The following is a 19,281-nucleotide window of genomic DNA, read 5'->3' as shown; positions in this document are numbered from 1 at the left end:
CCTCTAATATTTTGTACATGGTGTTTTCAGAAATGCCACCAAGCCTGTATTGTTCGTGGTTAATCTCACAGCCTAGTCAGTAACTCCCAAGCTGGTGAGTTCGTGAAAACTGTCCTTTGCCCCACACCCTGCAGCTCTGAACTCAGTGATCTGAGTTAGGGTGACTTTGAATGGCAACTATGGTTAAGAGGCATGGCCTGAAATCACAATTTCCAGGGTTGGTGCCTAGAGTCTGCTTTTGAGCTCCCCAGATGGTTGTCACGTGTGCCTGTGTCCTAGAGGCCAAACACACTGTGCTGGAAGGGACCCCAGCCCCTCTCAGGAGGTTGTGAAGTGTCTTCTCTGCAGCTGCTTTTTTCACTCAGGGGTGCATCCGTCCCACAAGTCCTTCCTGGGCTGCAGTAGCTCTACGTGTTCCTGCTTCCTTAGTGCCCTCCCAACACGCACTTTTTCTATGATTTGGTTTGAGGCAAAAGAGCCAAAAACACAAAGCAATTTTTCTATAGAGTGAGAAAAATTAAGATCCAGTCTCAGAGAACATTAGGGAATCACTGATCTCCTCCAGAGTCACCTGGTGCAGGTTTACCAGTCCCTGGGAACTTCTGGGTAGCTGGCTAAATTCTAGATGTGGATAGTGGTGCCATTTTTTTTAGGTTTAGTAATCAATGTCAAGTATCAGTGCAGCCATGAAAAGAAAGTGATGTTTCTAGAGTAAACTCTGTTGCATTCTGTGTTCAATTAAAAAACTTATTGACATTTATTTACCCTTCATTCTATTTCATCCATCCATCTAAATCCATCTTCCTTTCCATCCATCCATGTTTCCATTCCACCTATTCCTCCATCTTTCCATCCATCTTTCATCCTTCCATCCGTGCATCCTTCCATTTCACCCTTCTCTACTGACATCTCTTCATCAATCTCTCCTTTCACCTATTCATTTCACCTATTCATTCCTTAGTCATTTAATAAAATTTTCTAACTTAAGTATGTTGGGTTTCTGCCAAGCTTTATGGGGATATAAAGATGATAAAAGAACAGTCCCAACTCTCAAAGAACTTGTAGTCTAGTAGGTAAATTAAGATTTTGTGTGTGTGTGTGTGTGTGTGTGTGTGTGTGTGTGTGTATAAAACTAAACAGAATTTAACAGAGCTATTACAAAGGTCCAAGGTGCTTTGAGGCCTAAGTTAAAAATTAGATTAAACTTTATGACAGGACAATGAAGAATTAGAGGCTACTGGCTACTGTCTATTTCTGAAAAGCTCCTGCTGTTTAACCCCATTGAGAAATCAGAATGCATATTTTCCTCTGCTGGGTGACTGGGATCTTTGGAGTTTTCTGTCACTTTTCCTTTACATACTTTACACAGATATAATCACACAGGGACCCAGTTCTTTGAAATTAGGAAAATGAGACCGCTGAGTGGGTAAGTGGTGCATGATCTGTGGGCCAGATGCCCTCTGTCTCTCTCCTACCAAAAAGAGCTGCCAATTCCCTCTCCCAACCTCTAGTCCTATATCCTGGTGCTCAGATATCCTAATCAGTTGGGGGTATATGTAGAGGGTGCCCCTGGGCCCAGGTTGAAGGTGGGGCTGAGGACTGAGCCACTCTGGCTGCTATGTCTAGTGGTGAAGTCTGACTCTCTGCATTGGAAGCTTATAAGATTCACTTTCTGAGGCCTCATTTGCCTGTTCCATTGGGAATGTGCCATGGAATACTGGCACTCACCTCCGGGATGTAACTCTTGGAGAAGAGAGTGGAGAATTGAGGGTTTTAGTTCTGCCAAGTGCAGATACGCTTTGGTGTCTTCCTGTGAATCAAGCTCTCTCTTTCCCCTATATTCCTGCATGGTGCCTAGGGTAGAGACAGGCATGCTGATGGATTGACAGTCAGACTGACTACTGCATAATTAAGTCCTGAGAATCCTTTGCTTTGTTCTATCCTACAGGTTAATGGAAACAGCGAAAGAAATGACCCGAGAGTCCTTACCTATCAAATGCCTTGAAGCTGTCATCCTGGGCATGTATCCTTGAAGTTATGTATGCTTATAGTTACTGCACAGATGGTGACCTAAGTATGGGGCTTGTTGCGCCTTCAACATCCTTAATTAACAGAGATGATGCCCATTTCTCTTTGAATGAAGGGATCAAACTCTGGTGCTTCTCTTTAGCTTTTACTTTGGGAGTTGAACCAAATCAATGCTTGGCTTCTTAGACCAACAGTAGTCAAAACTGTTAGCTCTAGCTTCTATGAGGGCTGGCTCTCAGGCCAGTGGTTTGCAGGTTCCCTGGTCACAAGGAGAATTCTAACTTAGAGGGACTAGAGAGAGAGAAAGAGAATATGGTTCTTTCTTGCATTAATTTGACATTGTCACAGGAAAAACACTCAAGGGAAAGTGGAATCAATAACAAGGGGGCTAGTAGCCAAACCTGTCTCCAAGGAAAACGTAATGGCAGATTGTGGAGGAGACCAAGCAGAGGCAGTGTGTTCCCACTTGATGGAATACAGCTGGCACAAGGGTCTGGTCTCTCTCACACTTTCTGTTCCATTTTCCACCACACTCTTGGCTCTTCAACCTGAGAGGAGTACAGTCCAGAAAAACCGTGATGACGCTTATTGGTGCTGATGGTAATTGAACATGATCAGATAGAAGGGCAAAGAAACTCCAGGTTCTCTGGGTGGATGGCTGGAAGGGATGGTGGCAAAGGAAACAGAGGAAGATATGAGCTTGAGAGTTGGGGGAAACCAGTTGGGTCCTTGTGTGCTGTACTGAGAATTTATCTTTTCCTAAAAGGAAGTAGACAGCTCAGATGGAAACTCTGAAGCAAAGAAGTGACATGATCATATATACTTTTTAGACAATAGCTTTCTATTTTATTTTATTTGGTTCTAGGGGCGCTTAACCCCTGAGCCACATCCCCAGTCCTTTTTTAAATTTAGGACAGGGTCTCCATAAATTGCTTAGGCTGGCTTTGAACTTGTGATCCTCCTGCCTTAGCCTCCTGAGCTGCTACTATTACAAGCGTGTGCCAGGTGAGAGTAGCCTTCTAAAGGATAGACTGAAAAAGGAGAGTTGGAGAAGGCTGGGACTGGATCTGCAAAGCCCATTGGGAGCTATTACAGGAGGGAAGAGTGATGTTTGGACCATGGCCCTGGTGATAGGAATGGAGTTGAGGGGATGGTTTCAGGAATTGGTAAGGAGACCAGAGGGATGCAGGAGTTAATAAGGAATCAACAATCACAGGTTTCCTGATTGGGTGACAGTGTGTGGAGGATGGGCTGGAGGGGTGAGAGTGACAGAGAAGTGGATACTTCACTTCAGCGCAGAGCTGAACTCAGGAAGTAGCAGTGAAGGAGGAGGAAAGGGGTTGGAAGTGAATCAACACTTGTGAACTGCTGAGAAGTGAAGAACTAAATGAGAAAGCAGAAACCCTATATTTCTGGCTTGCATAATAAATAGGGTCACACACCAAGGGAAGGACTTAGAGGGAAGGATCAGATTTCTGGGGAGCTGAGTTCAGATTTGGACTAGCTGAGTTTGAGGCATTGAATTCAGGATGCAGGATGGGCTGTTTGGAGAGTGGAGCTCACCAGGAGAATCTACACTAGAAATACTGATTTGGGAGCTGGGATATTTGGGGGAGTTGTAGCTGCTGTTCAAGACGTTAGAAAATGATCAAGGACAAAAATCTCAGTATTTTTTGGTCTAGTTGGATGCAAAGAACTTATGAGAGAGACTCAAGAGGGGAAGTCAGAGAGGTCAAAGGAAAGGCATAAGAGAAAGGAGCTCTAGCAATCAGCAGGACAAGGGATTGGTCTAGTCTATTTTCTTGGTCTTTGGACATTGTCATGGAGGAGGAATTTCTTGCTTCTGCTGTCTGTGGAGCACTCGCAGGTCTGATCTGAAACCAGATTGTGCACAGGTGCCTTGGCTGACTTCTGAAAAAAAAAAAAAAAAAACCAACCCAGAAACTTGAGCCTCTTGGAGGCCCCTCCCCAGCTATGCAATGATGCCTGCTCCCAACTTCCCACAAAGGAGATGAAATGTGTGCCTGGGGAGCACAGCAGGAGGCCAGGGCTGAGGGTCAGGGCAACAGATGGCTGAGGGCCCCAACTCTTTAGTGGCAGGAATGAGCCACAGCTGTTTAGCAGAGCCTCTTGCAAGTTTAATAGGGGCGAACAATTGGCCAGGGATCTGCTGGAGATCAGTGAAGAACACTAGCCCAGGCCCTTTTCTGGATGGATGAGCTAATGTCAGGCTCTGCTGCTGGACATCTAAGTGCACCTGCGTATAGTTATCCACCCCTCCTCCCCCCCACACACTCCTGCACAGTTTTCTGCATCTAAGCTCCTTGCAACTGAAATTATTGCAATCTTTGGGGATTGCAGGGAATAGATCTGTGACAAAACTTCTGGGCCTGTACTTTTGCTTTTCCGTGTTACATTTCAGAACAGCCCAAGGAAGGTGGGGAGGGTGGAGAGATTGAGCTCACATTGCTGAACTCAGTGAAATCTGACTCTGGGACGCAGACAAGAAACACAGACCTAAATTCTAAAAGTTGCAGCATCTTTGTCTTCTCTTTGCTGTGCGTCAGCATCCCTGTGTCCTGCTTTGCCCTCAGGGATAGTGAAGGATGGCTTCGGCATCACCTGTGTCTCTCGCAGACCCTTGTGCAGGTCCAGGAAAAGACCTGGATGACTCAGAAGCTGTCTATTTGGCTGCATAGAATCCTGTGTCCCTTGACCTTCTCTGCCTTGTTTTCTTTTTGTACTTTTTTCCCAAGTTCAGGATTTTCTCCCGAAGAGCCACTTTTTTTTTTTTTTTTTTAATCTTGCTGAAGCACAAGATGCATGCATGCTGGATACATAGATCTTTGGTTCTAAATTATTTTCTGAATTATAGCAACAATTTCAGAGGGCTTCACCGACTGTGGTAGGTTGCTCATGGTGCTAAAGAACCATGGTTTGTGAAAGTTACAGGTGCGATATGAGAGGTAGCCTCAGCATTTCCCCAGACACAAGATGCTAGGAGATTATCCAGATGTTTGGGTGCTGCTGTTTTCCTTCCCAAGGAAAAACTCAGGCTGCTTCCCTACTCTCACCCAAGGCTTTGCTGACTGCTATAATGATGGAACAAATCCTGGAGATCGGTGACTTGTGATAGGATGGTCTAGTGGTCTCTCCTGTCTCCTCCCCACTCCCACTTCCCGACCTAGCTGACTACTTGTCCTCCAAGACTAATTCCAGTGTTGCTGTGCTGAGGCTCCACTTCTGTCCACCTACAGATTACTGGGCTTGCCTCTCTTACGGCAGGTATTATACCATGTTTTGGTCTTGTTTTTTTATTGTAAAACACATATAACAAAGTTAACCATCTTAACTATTTTCAAATATATAATTCAGTGACATTAAGTCTATCTGTAATCTTGTGTGACATTGTTACTATTCATCTCCAGAACTTTCTCATCACCGCAGTTGGAATTGCACACCCATTAAACAGCCCTTGTTGCCTCCTTCCAGCCCCTGGCAACCAGGATCTCCCTTCTGTCTATGAATTTGACTGTTCTAGGCACTTCAGATGAATGGAATCATACAGATTTTGTCCTTTTCTGTATGGCTTATTTTACTTGGCATCATATCTGCAAGCGTTTAATCATGTTTTAGCATATTACAACATTTCTTTCTTTTCTTTTCTTTCTTTTTTTTTTTTTTTTTTGGCTACTAGTAATCAAGCCCAGGACCTCATGCATGCTAGGCAAGCTCTCCACCATTGAGCTAACTCCAAACCCAGGATTTCATTCTTTTTAAAGAATGAATAATACTGTTTGTCATACAGATACTACATTTTGTTTATCCATTTATCCATTGGTGGACGTTTGGATCATTTCCACTTTGGTTATTATGACTAATGCTACTGTGAGCCTCAGGGTACAGATGTCTGGAAATCCTGGTTGCAGTTCTTTTGGGTACCGTGACTAACTGATATCAGTCAGCTTGTTATTGCTGAGACCAAACTACTTGGCAACAATTTAGAGGAGGAAAAGTATGTTTGGTTTCATGGTTTCAAGGGTTCAGAACCTGGCTAGCCAGCTCCATTGCTTTAGACCCCAGGTGAGGCAAGACATGGTGGGGGAAAGCTGCTCAGCTCATGGCATCCAGGAAGGAGAGAGAGAGAGAGAGAGGGGAGAGAGGAGAGAGAGAGAGGACAGAGAGAGAGGAGAGAGGTGCCAGGGACCCTTAGTGATCTATTTCCTCCGGCCACACCCTACCTGCCTACAATTACCACGCAGGTCGATAGTCCTTTCAAATTATTCATCCATCAAATGGACTAATCCACTCATTAGGTCACAGCATAATCTAATAAGCTTTGGGGGGACAGTTGTAACAGGTATATACCTAGAATGAAATTGCTGAATCATATGTTAATTCTGTTTTGTTTTTTAACTTTTTAAAAAATTTTCTTAGTTGTAGATGGACACATGATATCTTTATTTATTTTTATGTGGTGCTGAGGATCAAACCCAGTGCCTCACACATACAAGGCAAGCACTTTACCACTGAGCTGCAGCCCCAGCCCTGGTTATTCTGTTTTATTATTTGATTTCCTCATATCCATTTTGAGTCTGCCTCCCACCAGATTTCCAGAGAAGGCTGTGTTCTTCATCTTTGGCTCCACAGCCTACCTAGCAGCCCAATAGGCACAGGGCACACTTACTGACAGTGTTTTTTTACAGTGATTTCAATAACTGAAGAATGCCCTCATTCTAGCCTCAGAGAACTCACCCCAGAAAGCAGGCAGGAGTTTATGTGAGAGACTCAGAGGACGTGACTTCACTTTCTTACTGCCAGTGACCTCACATGATGAAGTAAAGAGAAAGCAGGTGAACATTTTTATACGGAAGAGCCATCTGATTAAACTGAGGGCAGAGGACAAGGCTGTCCTCTGGCTGAGGGCTGGGTTCTGTCAACTTCCTCTTTTTCAGGGCACATGAGATCAGCCCCCACTGAGTGCTGTCCTTTTAAATGTTAGGAAGTGTATCCTCCCAATCTAAGGTTCATTCTTTGAGCAAGCATTGAACAGGACCTTCTGTGTGCCAGGCCTGTGCTGTGCCCAGGGGTTAATGGATGCCAGACACAACTGCTGCCCTCTCAAGATACAGTTACAGTGCAGGATGGGTAAGCACCAAGTGCTGCATGAGTTCTTGTATGTGGAGGGATCAAGTAAGGGAAAATGCAACCCTCAGGAAGGGAGAGAGGGCAGAGCAGTGAGGCTATCTCCAGGCGGGTGTTCAGCCTGTGTGAACCCTGGGAGCAGAGGACACATGTCCACAGCCTCTTATTATGATTCCCACGAGATCCCAAAGATCTTGGCCAGGTTTGAATCCCCCACGGTATATGACTGGTGTGTAAGTGAAGCCAAAAAGTAAGTTATTACTGCAATAGAAATTCAATGTAGTGTAGAGTTTGTCTAATTTTTTTAATGATATTATTTTGTCCCAGCTCTATAATATAAAGGATCATGTATTGTAAAGATCCTTCAAAAGTCATCTAAATGTTTGGTTATATTTGACTTCATATTATGAGAGAATCGTTGCACTAAGGGCAATGGGCATCCATCTGTGTATTGTCTCAGAGAGAATTCTCCAGAACTATCAAGGGCCCTCCTGTCCATCAGTGTTGTAGCTAGGGTAGGGTAGGGGGGAAATGGGATTGTATAAAGGAGTAATGAGCAGGGGTCAAATCGTGGCAGGATGTGGACTATGTCCTGGAGAAGATGAGTCATTGAAAACTTTTAAGTGGAAGAGTGACATATACCAAATTTTGACTTAAATAGGTCATTCTGGCCACTGCATGGAATTGGAGAGGAGGCCAGCATTAGTGAAAACACATTCTTAGAGTGGAGAATGGCACCTGCTATGAACACTGACTATGCATAGGACTCTGTGATGAGCACCTAGATTAGTATTTTCCAAATCTTTTTAGCAGAGGAGTGACATTATATCCCCCCACCTTTCAGAGGAGTTTTCAATAGCCCTCTCTAGAAAAGCTGGGCAGAGGGACTCAGCCTCAGCAGGACTGGTTGGGATTTCGAGATGGACTTGAGAATGCAATGTCTCTTGTCCATCGTTTCTGTACAGGGAGGCAGTGGGACCATTATTTGAAGCTGCACCTGTGGAGTTGCTAGGTCACAACCAAGGTAACAGTAAGAGACTGTTACTAAATCCAAATGGGCCAGTGAGTGGAGAGAGCCTGCCTATTGGCTGGGGACTGAGAGGAGCCTTGGAGTTTGGGTGTGGAGGCAGCTGCTCTGCATGGTACCCCAGGAGTACTCTCTGGCATGGGTACTCCAGGACCTGGGAGGACCAGATGAGGTGCATATGTGACCCCTTATGACTTCTCTCTGGCCCTTGCCACCTAGATCATCCACCAGCCTGCCTCTCGCATCTCTGTTGCCTGGATTCTGGTTTTCATTTCTCACTTTGGACTACAGTGTATTCTTGGTCTATTTCACACAAGGTAGTCTAGCACATCATTCTGACTGCATAAAAGAAGAAGAAAAACAAAGACACCTTGAAGAGCTCTTAATCCCTCGTAGAGAACCAAGCAAGGAAAAAGTGCCTTTGTGTGTTACATTTTGCATTTTTTTGTTTTCCATTTAATTACTAAAGATGACAAGCTGTTCTCTTTGTCCCATATTAATTCTGCTTTGGTATGTACCATTTAGTTGATACTTGAAGATATCAAGTGGATCCTTTATCAAAAGATCTAGAAAGCTTAGATGTCGGCCTGCTCAGAGGCAGAAGTATAGGCTCATTGACCCCTATGAGTTTGTTTTCCTATCTTGGGAGTCTGTCCTCTGTGAATTTTCAAGACCTTTGTTCCCTCCTTGACTCAAATCGTCTAAGATACTTAACCAATGGACAGCCTTCCATTGAGCGATTCCCCATCAGCTTTAAAACCTACTTCTCAGGAAACTACTTTCACCATGTTGTGCTGGGGATTTATTGCAATGGCCGCTATGGCTCACTGGGCATGAGCAGAAGGGCTGAGCTGATGGACAAGCCATTGACCTTTCGGACTCTGAGTGACCTTATCTTTGACTTTGAAGACTCTTACAAGAAATACCTGCACACAGTCAAGAAGGTCAAGATTGGGCTGTATGTCCCCCATGAGCCTCATAGCTTCCAACCCATTGAGTGGAAGCAGCTGGTCCTCAATGTCTCCAAGATGTTGAGGGCTGACATAAGGAAGGAGCTGGAGAAGTACGCCAGGGACATGAGAATGAAGGTAGGTGCTGGGAACACAAATTTATGCCTTTTTCCCATTTCCTCTCTCTCTCCGTACCCACTCCTCTACCCCTTTTGCTCCAGGCCTCAAACTTCTAAGATGGTCACACAAGTTTCCTGAGGTTATCTTTCTTGGTGGTCACACTAGTAAATTCAGAAATATAAGTCATTTATTACTTGATAAAGATAATTGAAGTCTCTCTTTGTATGTAACATAGTTAGCCCTTCATACCTGTGGGTTCTGCATCTGCAGTTTCAACCAACCTTATTAAAAATAGTTGGGAAAAAATTACATCTGTTCTGAATATATACAGACCTGTGTATTGTCACGATTCCCTAAACAATACAGTGTAACAACTGTTTTCATAGTACTTACATTGTGTTAGGTATTGCAGGTAATTTAAAGTACGTGAGAGGATTGTGTAGGCTATATGCAAATACTACACCATAGATTTTGGTCATCTGTGGAGTTCCTAGAATCAGTCCCCTCTAGGATCGAGAGGACAATTGTTTCTCAAAAATCAGAACGAAAACCAAATTAGATCTTAAAATTAAAGCAAATTTTGGCCTGCAATTTCTTCTATGAAATCAGACGTAAAATGTAGTCATTTCACGTTAAAGCTCTAGTTTTGTTCTGTTTTCACCATACAGTAGGGTGGCCAATCGTTCCATTGTGCTTGGAACTGAATGGTTTTCCAGGACAGGTTTTTCAATATTAAAACTAGAAAAGGAGGGGCTGGGATTGTGGCTCAGCGGTAGAGCGCTCGCCTAGCACGTGCAAGGCCCTGGGTTCAATCCTCAGCACACATAAAAATAAATAAATAAAATAAAGACATTGTGTCCAGTTACAACTAAAAAATAAATATTATTAAAAAAAAAAAAAAACTAGGAAAGGAGCCGGGTGCAGTGGCACATACCTGTAATCCCAGCAGCTGGGGAGGCTGAGGCAGGATCATGAGTTCAAAGCCAGCCTCAGCAAAAGTGAGGCTCTAAGCAACTCAGTGAGACCCTGTTTCCAAATAAAAACCAAAATAGGCATGGGGAAGTGGCTTGGTGGTGAAGTGCCCCTGAATTCATTCCCTAGTACCCAAACAAAACAAACCAGGAAAGACCCAGGGAAACCAGGAGGAGTTGGTCTCCCTGCTTATAATGTGTTTCAGAGTCACATTACGTCTTTGGTCTGCCATCTAAATTGCAAAGCCCTTTGACATAAAATTCTAATCAGGCGTCACAATAGCCAACGAGGGAGTGTTCACTGAGCAGGCCTTAGATAGAACATACCTATAAGCCTTTCTTCCCTCTTCCAGGTTTCTCTGCAGTGACTTGATGCCAGCTTATCCATGTCCCTCCAGGGCTTGTGGGGTCACTACAGAAAAGCCCCTGCACACAATAAAGCCCTGGGGTGGGGGTTATGCTAACTTCAGGCTTGGTTATGTTCAGCACCTGGGGGCCTGTCATCTTCACTCTGTTGGCCCTGGAGTGGAGCTTTTGATAAACTGCAGCCACTCTGTGTACCTGGGCTGGGAGATTCTGAGGATGAACATGCTGGTCCCTGAGGCAGTGCAGCTGAGCGGAGAATCTTACCAAGAGACCAAGCAGCCCTAGGAGGGCGAGGCATTTGACTCAGTTCCCCTGTCTGCCATGGAAAAGGGGATGTGATGACCCACATGGCCCTCTGGGAGGCGGTGCCCTTCTTGCGCAGGGAGAAATGTGTGTCGCTCTGGAAGTCTTCCTGTCGGTGCCTCTGAACTGTGGGATCATGGGTGGGTTGGGGGTTGGGATGCTGTGCTGTAGGAGGATATGGGGTGGGGGTCCTTTAGGAAACAGTGTGGTTGATGCCTCATATCTCCTCCAGATCTTGAAACCTGCAAGTGCCCGCTCTCCAACCCAAGTGAGAACCCGGGGAAAATCCCTGTCCCCCCGAAGGAGACAAGCAAGCCCCCCAAGAAGGCTTGGCAGGCGAGATAAGTCGTGAGTAATAGTCCTCTTCCCCAACACGAGGCTCAGCACACACATTTGTGGGGTTGTCCTGGCCTATGGTGACAAAGCTGTGTCCTGGGTTTGGCATTTGAACAGACGATGATCCCCAAGAGAACTAGCCTCATTCAGGGGTCATATATGGAAAAGGATCCACTGGCACATCCCCCCCATTACTCTTACCCTGCTGATTCTGAGTTGTGTACACACCCAAAGGGCCAAGCCCCAGATGGCCCTAGAGGAACAGCTGGAAACCAGGTAGAAAGGAAGGAGCATTGGATCTAGATTTAGGAAACCTGGGTCTGGAACCAGCTGGGCCACTTAGGCTAAGACATGTGACTTTGGGCATGTCTTATAACCTTTCTGGATATATGTTTTGTCACCCATAAAATGAGATTGTTAGAATTTATAACTTTCCTAAAACTCTGTAGTTAACTGTGCCCAGCAAAAGTATGATTGCCATCAGTGGATGGTGGCATCAGAAATACCCGCAGGCTCATCCTTTTCCTTGGCTAACCCTCCTGTTTTAGCCCCAGGACTACCAATTCCACACCTACTTCTTAGGTCATAATGACCCACTTAAGATATGACAGATCGGAGCTGCCAAGGATGCCCAGAGTAACCAGCAATAATCCACTGGCAAACACTTGAGCTATAATTATACTGGGAGAAATGCTGCTTTTCTTAATAATAGCAGCATGCTGTGTCACATGAACCTCTGGCCATGACGGGGACAGTGCACACAGTCTTGGTTGAGTCCCAGCTCTGCCACAGATTGGCTGTGCAAGCTGGACAGATCCTTGGTCCTCAGGGAGCCTTAGTTTTCATCTATAAAAGAGAATAAAAATGCATCCTCGTCTATCTCACAAGGTTGTTGAAAGGATTCAATTAGATCTTGTGACAAGAGTGACTTGGGAATGGTGAACTGCTTTTATACAAGCCCATTAATCCTACAGGGTAAGCAGGGAATGGTTTTACAATGTTTATTTTCAGATAAAGAAACCAGAAGACAAAAAGTGTTCGTTATGTCCTATTCCCAGTAACTAGTCAAATATGAGCTGGGGCTCCTGTTTGGAGGCTGGAAAGAGACTTGAGAGGGCAGGTATCTTGACTAAAGTTTAAAATGGATTGAGGTAGACGAGGAGGGGCAATTCCCTTCCCATTTTCTTTTTTTCAGGGGAGGGTGGGTGGGTACCAGGGATTGAACCCAGGGGCACTTGACCACTGAGCTACATCCCCAACTCTGTTTGTGTTTTATTTAGAGACAGGGTCTCACAGAGTTGCTTAGCACCTCACCGTTGCTAAGGCTGGCTTTGAACTTGTGATCCTCCTGCCTCAGCTTCCCAAGCTTCTTGGGATTACAGGCGTGCACCAACGTGCCCAACTCCCATTTTCTCTTAAACCTTGATTTCTGAGTTGCAGATCCAGGGAAGGGGTTGTGGGGCTACTGGATATGGGGAGAAAAAAGGGGACATGGATGAGAACAAAAAGAAGGGCTGCCAGAAGGGGGGCTCACCAGAAGCCCACCCCAGGCCCCTCCTTCCCTCTCTAGATGTCAGCTTCTGTCGTTGTTCAGACTAGATCCCAGCACATTCTGGCTCCCAGAGTTATGTCTGCAGAGAAACAGCTTCTCTGCTTCTGCCCATGGCCCTTACCAAGCAGGTTTTGCTTTTGGCAAGGAAGAAAGAGACAAGTATGACTATGAGTTAATAAACTCCAGGAATCCTACCGTGGGACAGTGAGCACCACAGAGTTTGGTGACCTTACTGTGCTATTATTTCAGCATTACATAATGCCAGCAAGTCAGCTTTAAATGTGTTGGGTACCTAAGGGCAGCGTGGGAGTGACCCTAAGGATGGAAATGAACTTAACAGGCAAGAGGCCCATCAGCTGTGGGGTCCCAGCCCCTGTCTATGAAGGGATAATTTTAGTGGCTTTATATCTCCAGCCATTTCCTCCCTACAGCTGAAGCTACTGAATTCCACTCTATTTTTGCACTTGTCTGAATAATCCCTTTAAAAAGGAGGATCCGTGTCACTGGGCTGACACAGCTGAGTGGGTGGGTAAGTGGAGATGACTGTATGAGCATCAGCTGAGACAGTTTCCAGGGGGAGACGGGGAAGCCCCTCCACCCATGCATCTTTTCTCCTACTCTGCTGCCCTAGGAGTGTGTAAAGTATCTTCTACAGAGAAAGGTCAGTTTCCCCCATGGTTATTAGAGAGAAAGGGTGATGGAGTTTGAGGTTCATGTATCAAAGGCCCTCTGTGAACCTAACCCAGCTCCTCCCCAGCTCTGGGCCTCAGTGCCCTCATAGCTCTTCACAGAGGGACAACCATAGTGGTGATTTAACTGGGGCCAGCTTGCAAAGAGCAGGGTTAGATGAATAGTGGGAGATCTTGCCTCTCTGGTGGTAAGCAAGGACACTCCCATTAGGTCTGGGGGACCAGGGATGGTTAAAGCTCTGCCAGGCCCAGGACCACCATGCCCCCTAAGCAAGCTTTCACTGCACGTGTCAGTAGAGCCCCCACTGAGCCTGCGTGCATGTTCCCCGGGGTCCTTCCCATCTCCGATAGGTCACAACTCTCAGCTTGCTACCAGGGACCTGGGCCTGGGAGTGTAAGAGGGAGCTGATGGGAGTTTTCTGGCTTGGCTGGCTATGTTGGCAGTAGGGAGCACCTCCCATTGGAGTGACCACAAGGGAGAGTCTTCTTCATTGGGGCCAGTGTCCGTAAGGACCCAAGAGAACCTCTTTGTTCTCTCTCTCCATATGGCTCCTTTCCCCACCTTCTGTCCCTCCCCTGTTCATGTTTCTTCTTTTATTTTTGTTTCTTCCTTTTTGATTTCCCTCCATTGTCATCCTCCCTGGCATCTGTGGCTCTAGTGGGCTCTGCTCACCCGACTGGAGACCCTCTGGGTCCCAGAGTTACTAAGCCTCACCTCAAGATAAGGTCCCTTGGTCACAGGGTCACAGTTGGACAATGCAAATCCTGCTTCATTCTTTCAGAGAGGATTACACATCTCTAGGCTTCAGGGGGAATGAGGACAGAGGCTATTTATGAAGTCACAGAGAATGAGTTTGATTCTGATTGAAGAGTTTTTTAAAATATTTATTTTTTAGTTGTAGTTGGACATAATACCTTTATTTTAATTATTTTTACGTGGTGCTGAGGATCGAACCCAGGGCCTCACACGTGCCAGGCAAGCACTCTACCACTAAGCCACAACCCCAGCCCACATTGAAGATATTTTGAATAGGATCCTTCAGTGCAGTCATTCTCCTCAGATCCCAGACAAGAAAACATTCCCAGGATAGAAAGAACACTTCCGTAGAACAGAGTTTAAAAAAAAAAAAAAAGACGACGACTATGGAGGAAAAGCAAACTTCCCAGATTATGTGAACAGAGCAGTCTCTACTCAAATGACTTACCCATTAGCTCCTCATAGGATTTCATATGACCCGGGGTCCCTAGGGACACTTGAAGAAACCAAGATGGAGCGGTGGGCCTTATCAGGACAGATCAGGTCAGGCAGAGTGAGCCAAGAACCTCTGTGAGCTCTGCAGGGTCACACAGGGTCAGGGTTCCTGGAGCTGGGATTCTGGGTCACAGAAAAGAGAGGTAACATCAGAGCCTGGAAGTGGTGCTGTGGAGTTTCAGACAGTGGCCTGTGGCTCTTGAACTCTGGCCAGAGCCTCCTGCCTGGGAAGGGCGAAAGGGATGGGCCCATTCTGTCTTGACAAGGCCTCCCTGTTTACATAACAACCTCAGCTGTCTGCCCCATCAGCCGCCAACGGTGGTGCCCGACATCCTGGGAAGCAAGGAATGCGAGGGAGGAGTGGACTGGTCTTGAATGAGGGTGACAGGTGTGAATGGACCTCTGCCCTCCCAGCGTTCTTCCAGCTGACTCCATGTTTCTCCAGGCCTACTCAGATAAGCCATAAATGCTAAATTGGGGTTTGGCCTGATCTGATTCCTGTCAGACCTGACAGGAGAGGAGGGCATGGGGTTTCTGTTTACACTTGTAAATGCTGGGCCAGTAGCACCCTTAACATGGAGGGCTAAGGGGTTAATGTTAGGGTGCACCTTTACACTATGCATCCCTTCCAGGAATCCCAAGTCTGCATGTGACATGGAGGTACTGGTCCTCTTGCATGTGTGTGTGTGGGTGGGTCCTGCCAGCATGTGTGCCATACACAGCCCCTTGTCAGAGGGTAGAAGAGAGACTGGGGGTTCGAGAGTCCTATAAGCTTTCCTTCCACTTACTACTTCTTTTCTTTTATCTTAAATATTTATTTTTTAATTATAGGTGGGCACAATATCTTTGTTTTATTATTTTATTTTTATGTGGTGCTGAGGATTGAACCCAGTGCCTCACGCAAGCCAGGCGAGTGCTCTACCACTGAGCCCCAGCCCCAGCCCACTACATCTTTTCTTAAACCCAGCCTCAAGGGGACACACACCTCCTTGTATGTTAAGCCCTAGGATGTGGTGATGTCCTCACAGTCCCCAACATGCTGCACTCATTTTCTGGTTCTGAGGCTTCTTGTGGCCTCACAGGTAGCAGTACTTAGACCACGCTGATTGGTGTGCAAAGGACTCAGTGTGCCACTGTCAAAACTCAAGTAGCAGTGGGGAGGAGCAGCCCAAAAGTGCTGTCCACATAATACCTTCTTTGTGGAACCACCACGCTGTCCTCCCCAACCTACCTCCCCCTCCCAGCCTCTGACCTGCTGGCTCCCAGGATGCTGACCCACAGTCAGGGTTAAGGGTAGACCAGATGGGCCGTCAGGCTTTTGCCTGAGTTCACCCTCCTCACATTTATGTGAGAACAGATGAGGCTGGGCCCCTTGTTCCTCCCACAAAGGGAGTCAAAGCAAACAGAGTGTCACCCCTTCCCCTTGAAACAAAATGCTGCTCCAGAGCCTTGCAGAAGGGAAATCCTTTGATTCCCTTGCCATGTTTGGACTGGGAATGAGCCTGGAGAACAATGTTCAATCTAAAATAACCCGGGATCTGATGAGAGGTTTTGGGCAAGCACAGACTCAGCTGAATCATCATCCTGGTGTTCGTGTTTCTTAAAAATAACCCCTTGGCAATATTCTAATTATAAATGGGGGAGCACTGGAAGAGGCCTCCACACACACCATAGCTCCCCCAGCTCTGGCCCTGATTTGAGCTGGCGAGGACTGAGCACTATTTCTGGCTGCACCCAACAGGCAGGTGGCATGCTGTGATAACCCACTTCTATCCTTTGCCAGACCAGGAAGCTGCAGTCACTGCCACTGTGAAAGGAAAGGGTTTCATTTCCCGGGCAGTTCACCAGGAATCTCAGCCTCGCTCTTCTTCCACCAGAATTAGCCTTTCTTCCCCTGGATCTGGAGGTCCAGGGGTGGCAGGCAGGGTGGGAATACAAAGGGAGGAGACACCTCGTCACTTTCCTTTAGGAGTATACAAGCTGTCTGTCATTACAGAACCATAGTCAGCTTACTGAGTAGGCAGGTTCCCTACATGACTTTGAGGAATAAAGCCTCTCCAATACAGAAGAAAAAAATCTTCCTACTTGTTAATTCTTCAGATGTTGTCCTGGTAACTTGAATTCCTGGCTTAGGACTTTGTTCAAATAACATATTACACGATAAAAGTAGCATATGAGGCCCTATCAGCCATTTACACATTAGGCTGGAGATGTACATACTCAACAGAGGGACTCACAGATGAATTTACTTGGACCCTGCTCTCGATCCTTCAGTTTTCAAGGCACAAGGATCGTGAATCAGCAGGATTCTTGAACAGATGAATGTAAGAAACAGCAAATAGTGAATTGTCAGGAAATACTTCATGGAATAGGGGGCATTTGGGTTGGACCTGTAGGGATGACAAGATATGGGTGGGGAAGGGCATTTCAGACAGGACCAAATAGGCAAGGTGCAGAGGCAAGAGTGGCCATGGCGTCCTCAGGTGCTTTGATTGGGGTGGGAGTGGGGTGGGGCAGCTTGCTCATAGGCATGGGCTGCAGGTTCTGGTGACCAGCCCTGGCCAATGGTGTGACTTTGCTTGAGCAAGTTCCCTAACTTCATTGCTTTCTCTTCTATAAAAGAGACAGCAACAGTATCAACCTTGGTAGGTTATGATGAGAATTAATAAGCCCAACCTCATAGAACAGTGCCTGGCATGTTGTATGTGCCTGATAGATTCAAGCTATTTATAAGTGATTTCTTGGCTCCTGGAAGACACAGGGGAATTGGTGGAAGTGCTAAGGAAAGATCTAGAAAAAGGAGGCCAAAAACTCACAAACTAAATTTCATCTATTTTCAGATGTGCCAATAACAGAACCTGGATAAAAGTAGTGAAATTTTAGGAACCCATGAACTGTGAAAATCCTGTTCCTCAGGTCTGAGGAGCTCCAAAGTGGCCAAAAAGTGACTTCTCTGTGGTGGTCTATGGCCAGTTAACTACAGTAGACACAGCAAGCCCACAGTTCAGGAATCAGGGGGCAAACTTTGTCTTATTGACCCTGTCCTGTAGCCTGTTCTGGCCACTGACTTCCCAGGAGATGCTGTTGGGCACAGGACTGGGAGTGAACAACCAGTATAGATCTATTTCAATACCTGGAAAATATTAAGCTAGCATCTTACTGGCAGTATTTTCATACATGAAGGGCAACTTATTTAGCTTCAGAATGAGAGGTGCATCTTGGTATTGAGGATGATGCCAGGCCAGGAAGAAAGTGTGCACTTGAGCTGGGCATAGTGACACACACCGGAAATCCTGATTATCTGGGAGGCTGAGGCAGGTGGATCACCAAGTTGGAAGCAGCCTAGACAACTCAGACCCTGTCTCAAAACAAAATGAAAAGGAATGAGGCTATAGTCCAGTGATAGAATGCTTACCTAGTATCTGTACGACCCTGGTTTAATTCCCAGTACCTCAAAAATAAAGAATGTACCTGAAAGGTTCTAGGGCTGGGGATGTAGCTGACTGGTAGGGAGCACATGCTTACCCTGCTTGAGGCCCAGCTTTCAATCAGTGGTAGGTTGGGCAAGGACTCTGGAGCAAGGGATTCTCTTGTTAAGCACAGGAACTGCTTACTTTCCAGGGACAACAGGAGACCCAAGGAGCCACCATGACTTAGGTCCTACATTGTTTAGCAGGGTTACAGGGAAGACAACTGACCCTGAGAAGGGAGTGTGTCTCCTGACTTCTCTTAGGTACCACTATTTCTCATGAGTGGAATTATAACTTGCTAGGAACAAGTTCTAACTCCACACACTAACCTTCCTCAGGCTGACTCAACACCCATTGTTACCAGCATTGGGTGTGAATTAGCAAGTTTGAGTTAATGGAGGGAACTGGTATCCACAAGGATCAGGTTTAGCTGTGGATAATATGGGGTTGGAGATGGTGACTTACAAGATTCCCTATTACATGAAAGCAGCTCAACAGAAGTGGTATGGGGCTTCTTACTGCTCTGACTTCTTTAGTGACCAACTTGAGGTTCAAGCTCCACATCACTTCCACATTGTCCTCAGCAGGAAGTTAGAGGGAAATAAAAAGATGAAAGGCACATGCCAGTTGTCTAAGAGGAGACCTGGTAGCCGACTGCCACACACTTCCACTTCCATCTCATTGGCTGTGTGTCAGCCAAACCCAGGCTGGCTACAGGAAGACTAGGGGATGTAGTTTGTATTCTAGGCAGCCAGGTGCTCAGCTAAAAGTTGGGGGCGGGGATTTCTCACAAAGGGGAGAGTTGATATTGAGGGGCAACTAAGGCTGCCACACACAGATCATTGAAAACTTCAGTTAAAAAATCATCTATTACAAATGTAGTTTCCATTGGGATAAGAAGAATGTGCTTTTTCATAGTTATACCACCAGAAAAAGTGGTGTCCATATTTTAGTTGCTGTAGGAAATGACTTTTATTTATTCCTTCTCTAAAGTAAGGAATTGCATATACATACTTCCGGCTTCTCCCTGGGCAAGTGTATTTTTTATTACTGAATTTTCTTAAGAGTAGAA

At 46.0% G+C, this 19,281-nt stretch overlaps 1 protein-coding gene across 1 annotated transcript in view; it reads left to right on the top strand.

Moving 5' to 3' along the window:
• VASH2 (vasohibin 2) overlaps positions 1 to 19,281 on the top strand; it is a 38,827-nt gene that overhangs the window by 13,637 nt on the left and 5,909 nt on the right. Inside the window, exons 4-7 of the mRNA XM_081300222.1 lie at positions 1,370 to 1,426; positions 1,949 to 2,023; positions 8,907 to 9,288; positions 11,143 to 11,258. Coding sequence (XP_081156348.1) covers positions 1,370 to 1,426; positions 1,949 to 2,023; positions 8,907 to 9,288; positions 11,143 to 11,258 — 630 coding nt within the window. The remainder of the gene's footprint in view (positions 1 to 1,369; positions 1,427 to 1,948; positions 2,024 to 8,906; positions 9,289 to 11,142; positions 11,259 to 19,281) is intronic.

Source organism: Spermophilus citellus (genome assembly GCF_964194105.1).
Source record: "Spermophilus citellus genome assembly, chromosome: 6".
NCBI classification, from domain to species: Eukaryota; Metazoa; Chordata; class Mammalia; order Rodentia; family Sciuridae; genus Spermophilus; species Spermophilus citellus.
The sequence above is the reverse complement of the archived record's forward strand: the minus strand, read 5'-3'. Positions and strand labels throughout refer to the sequence as shown.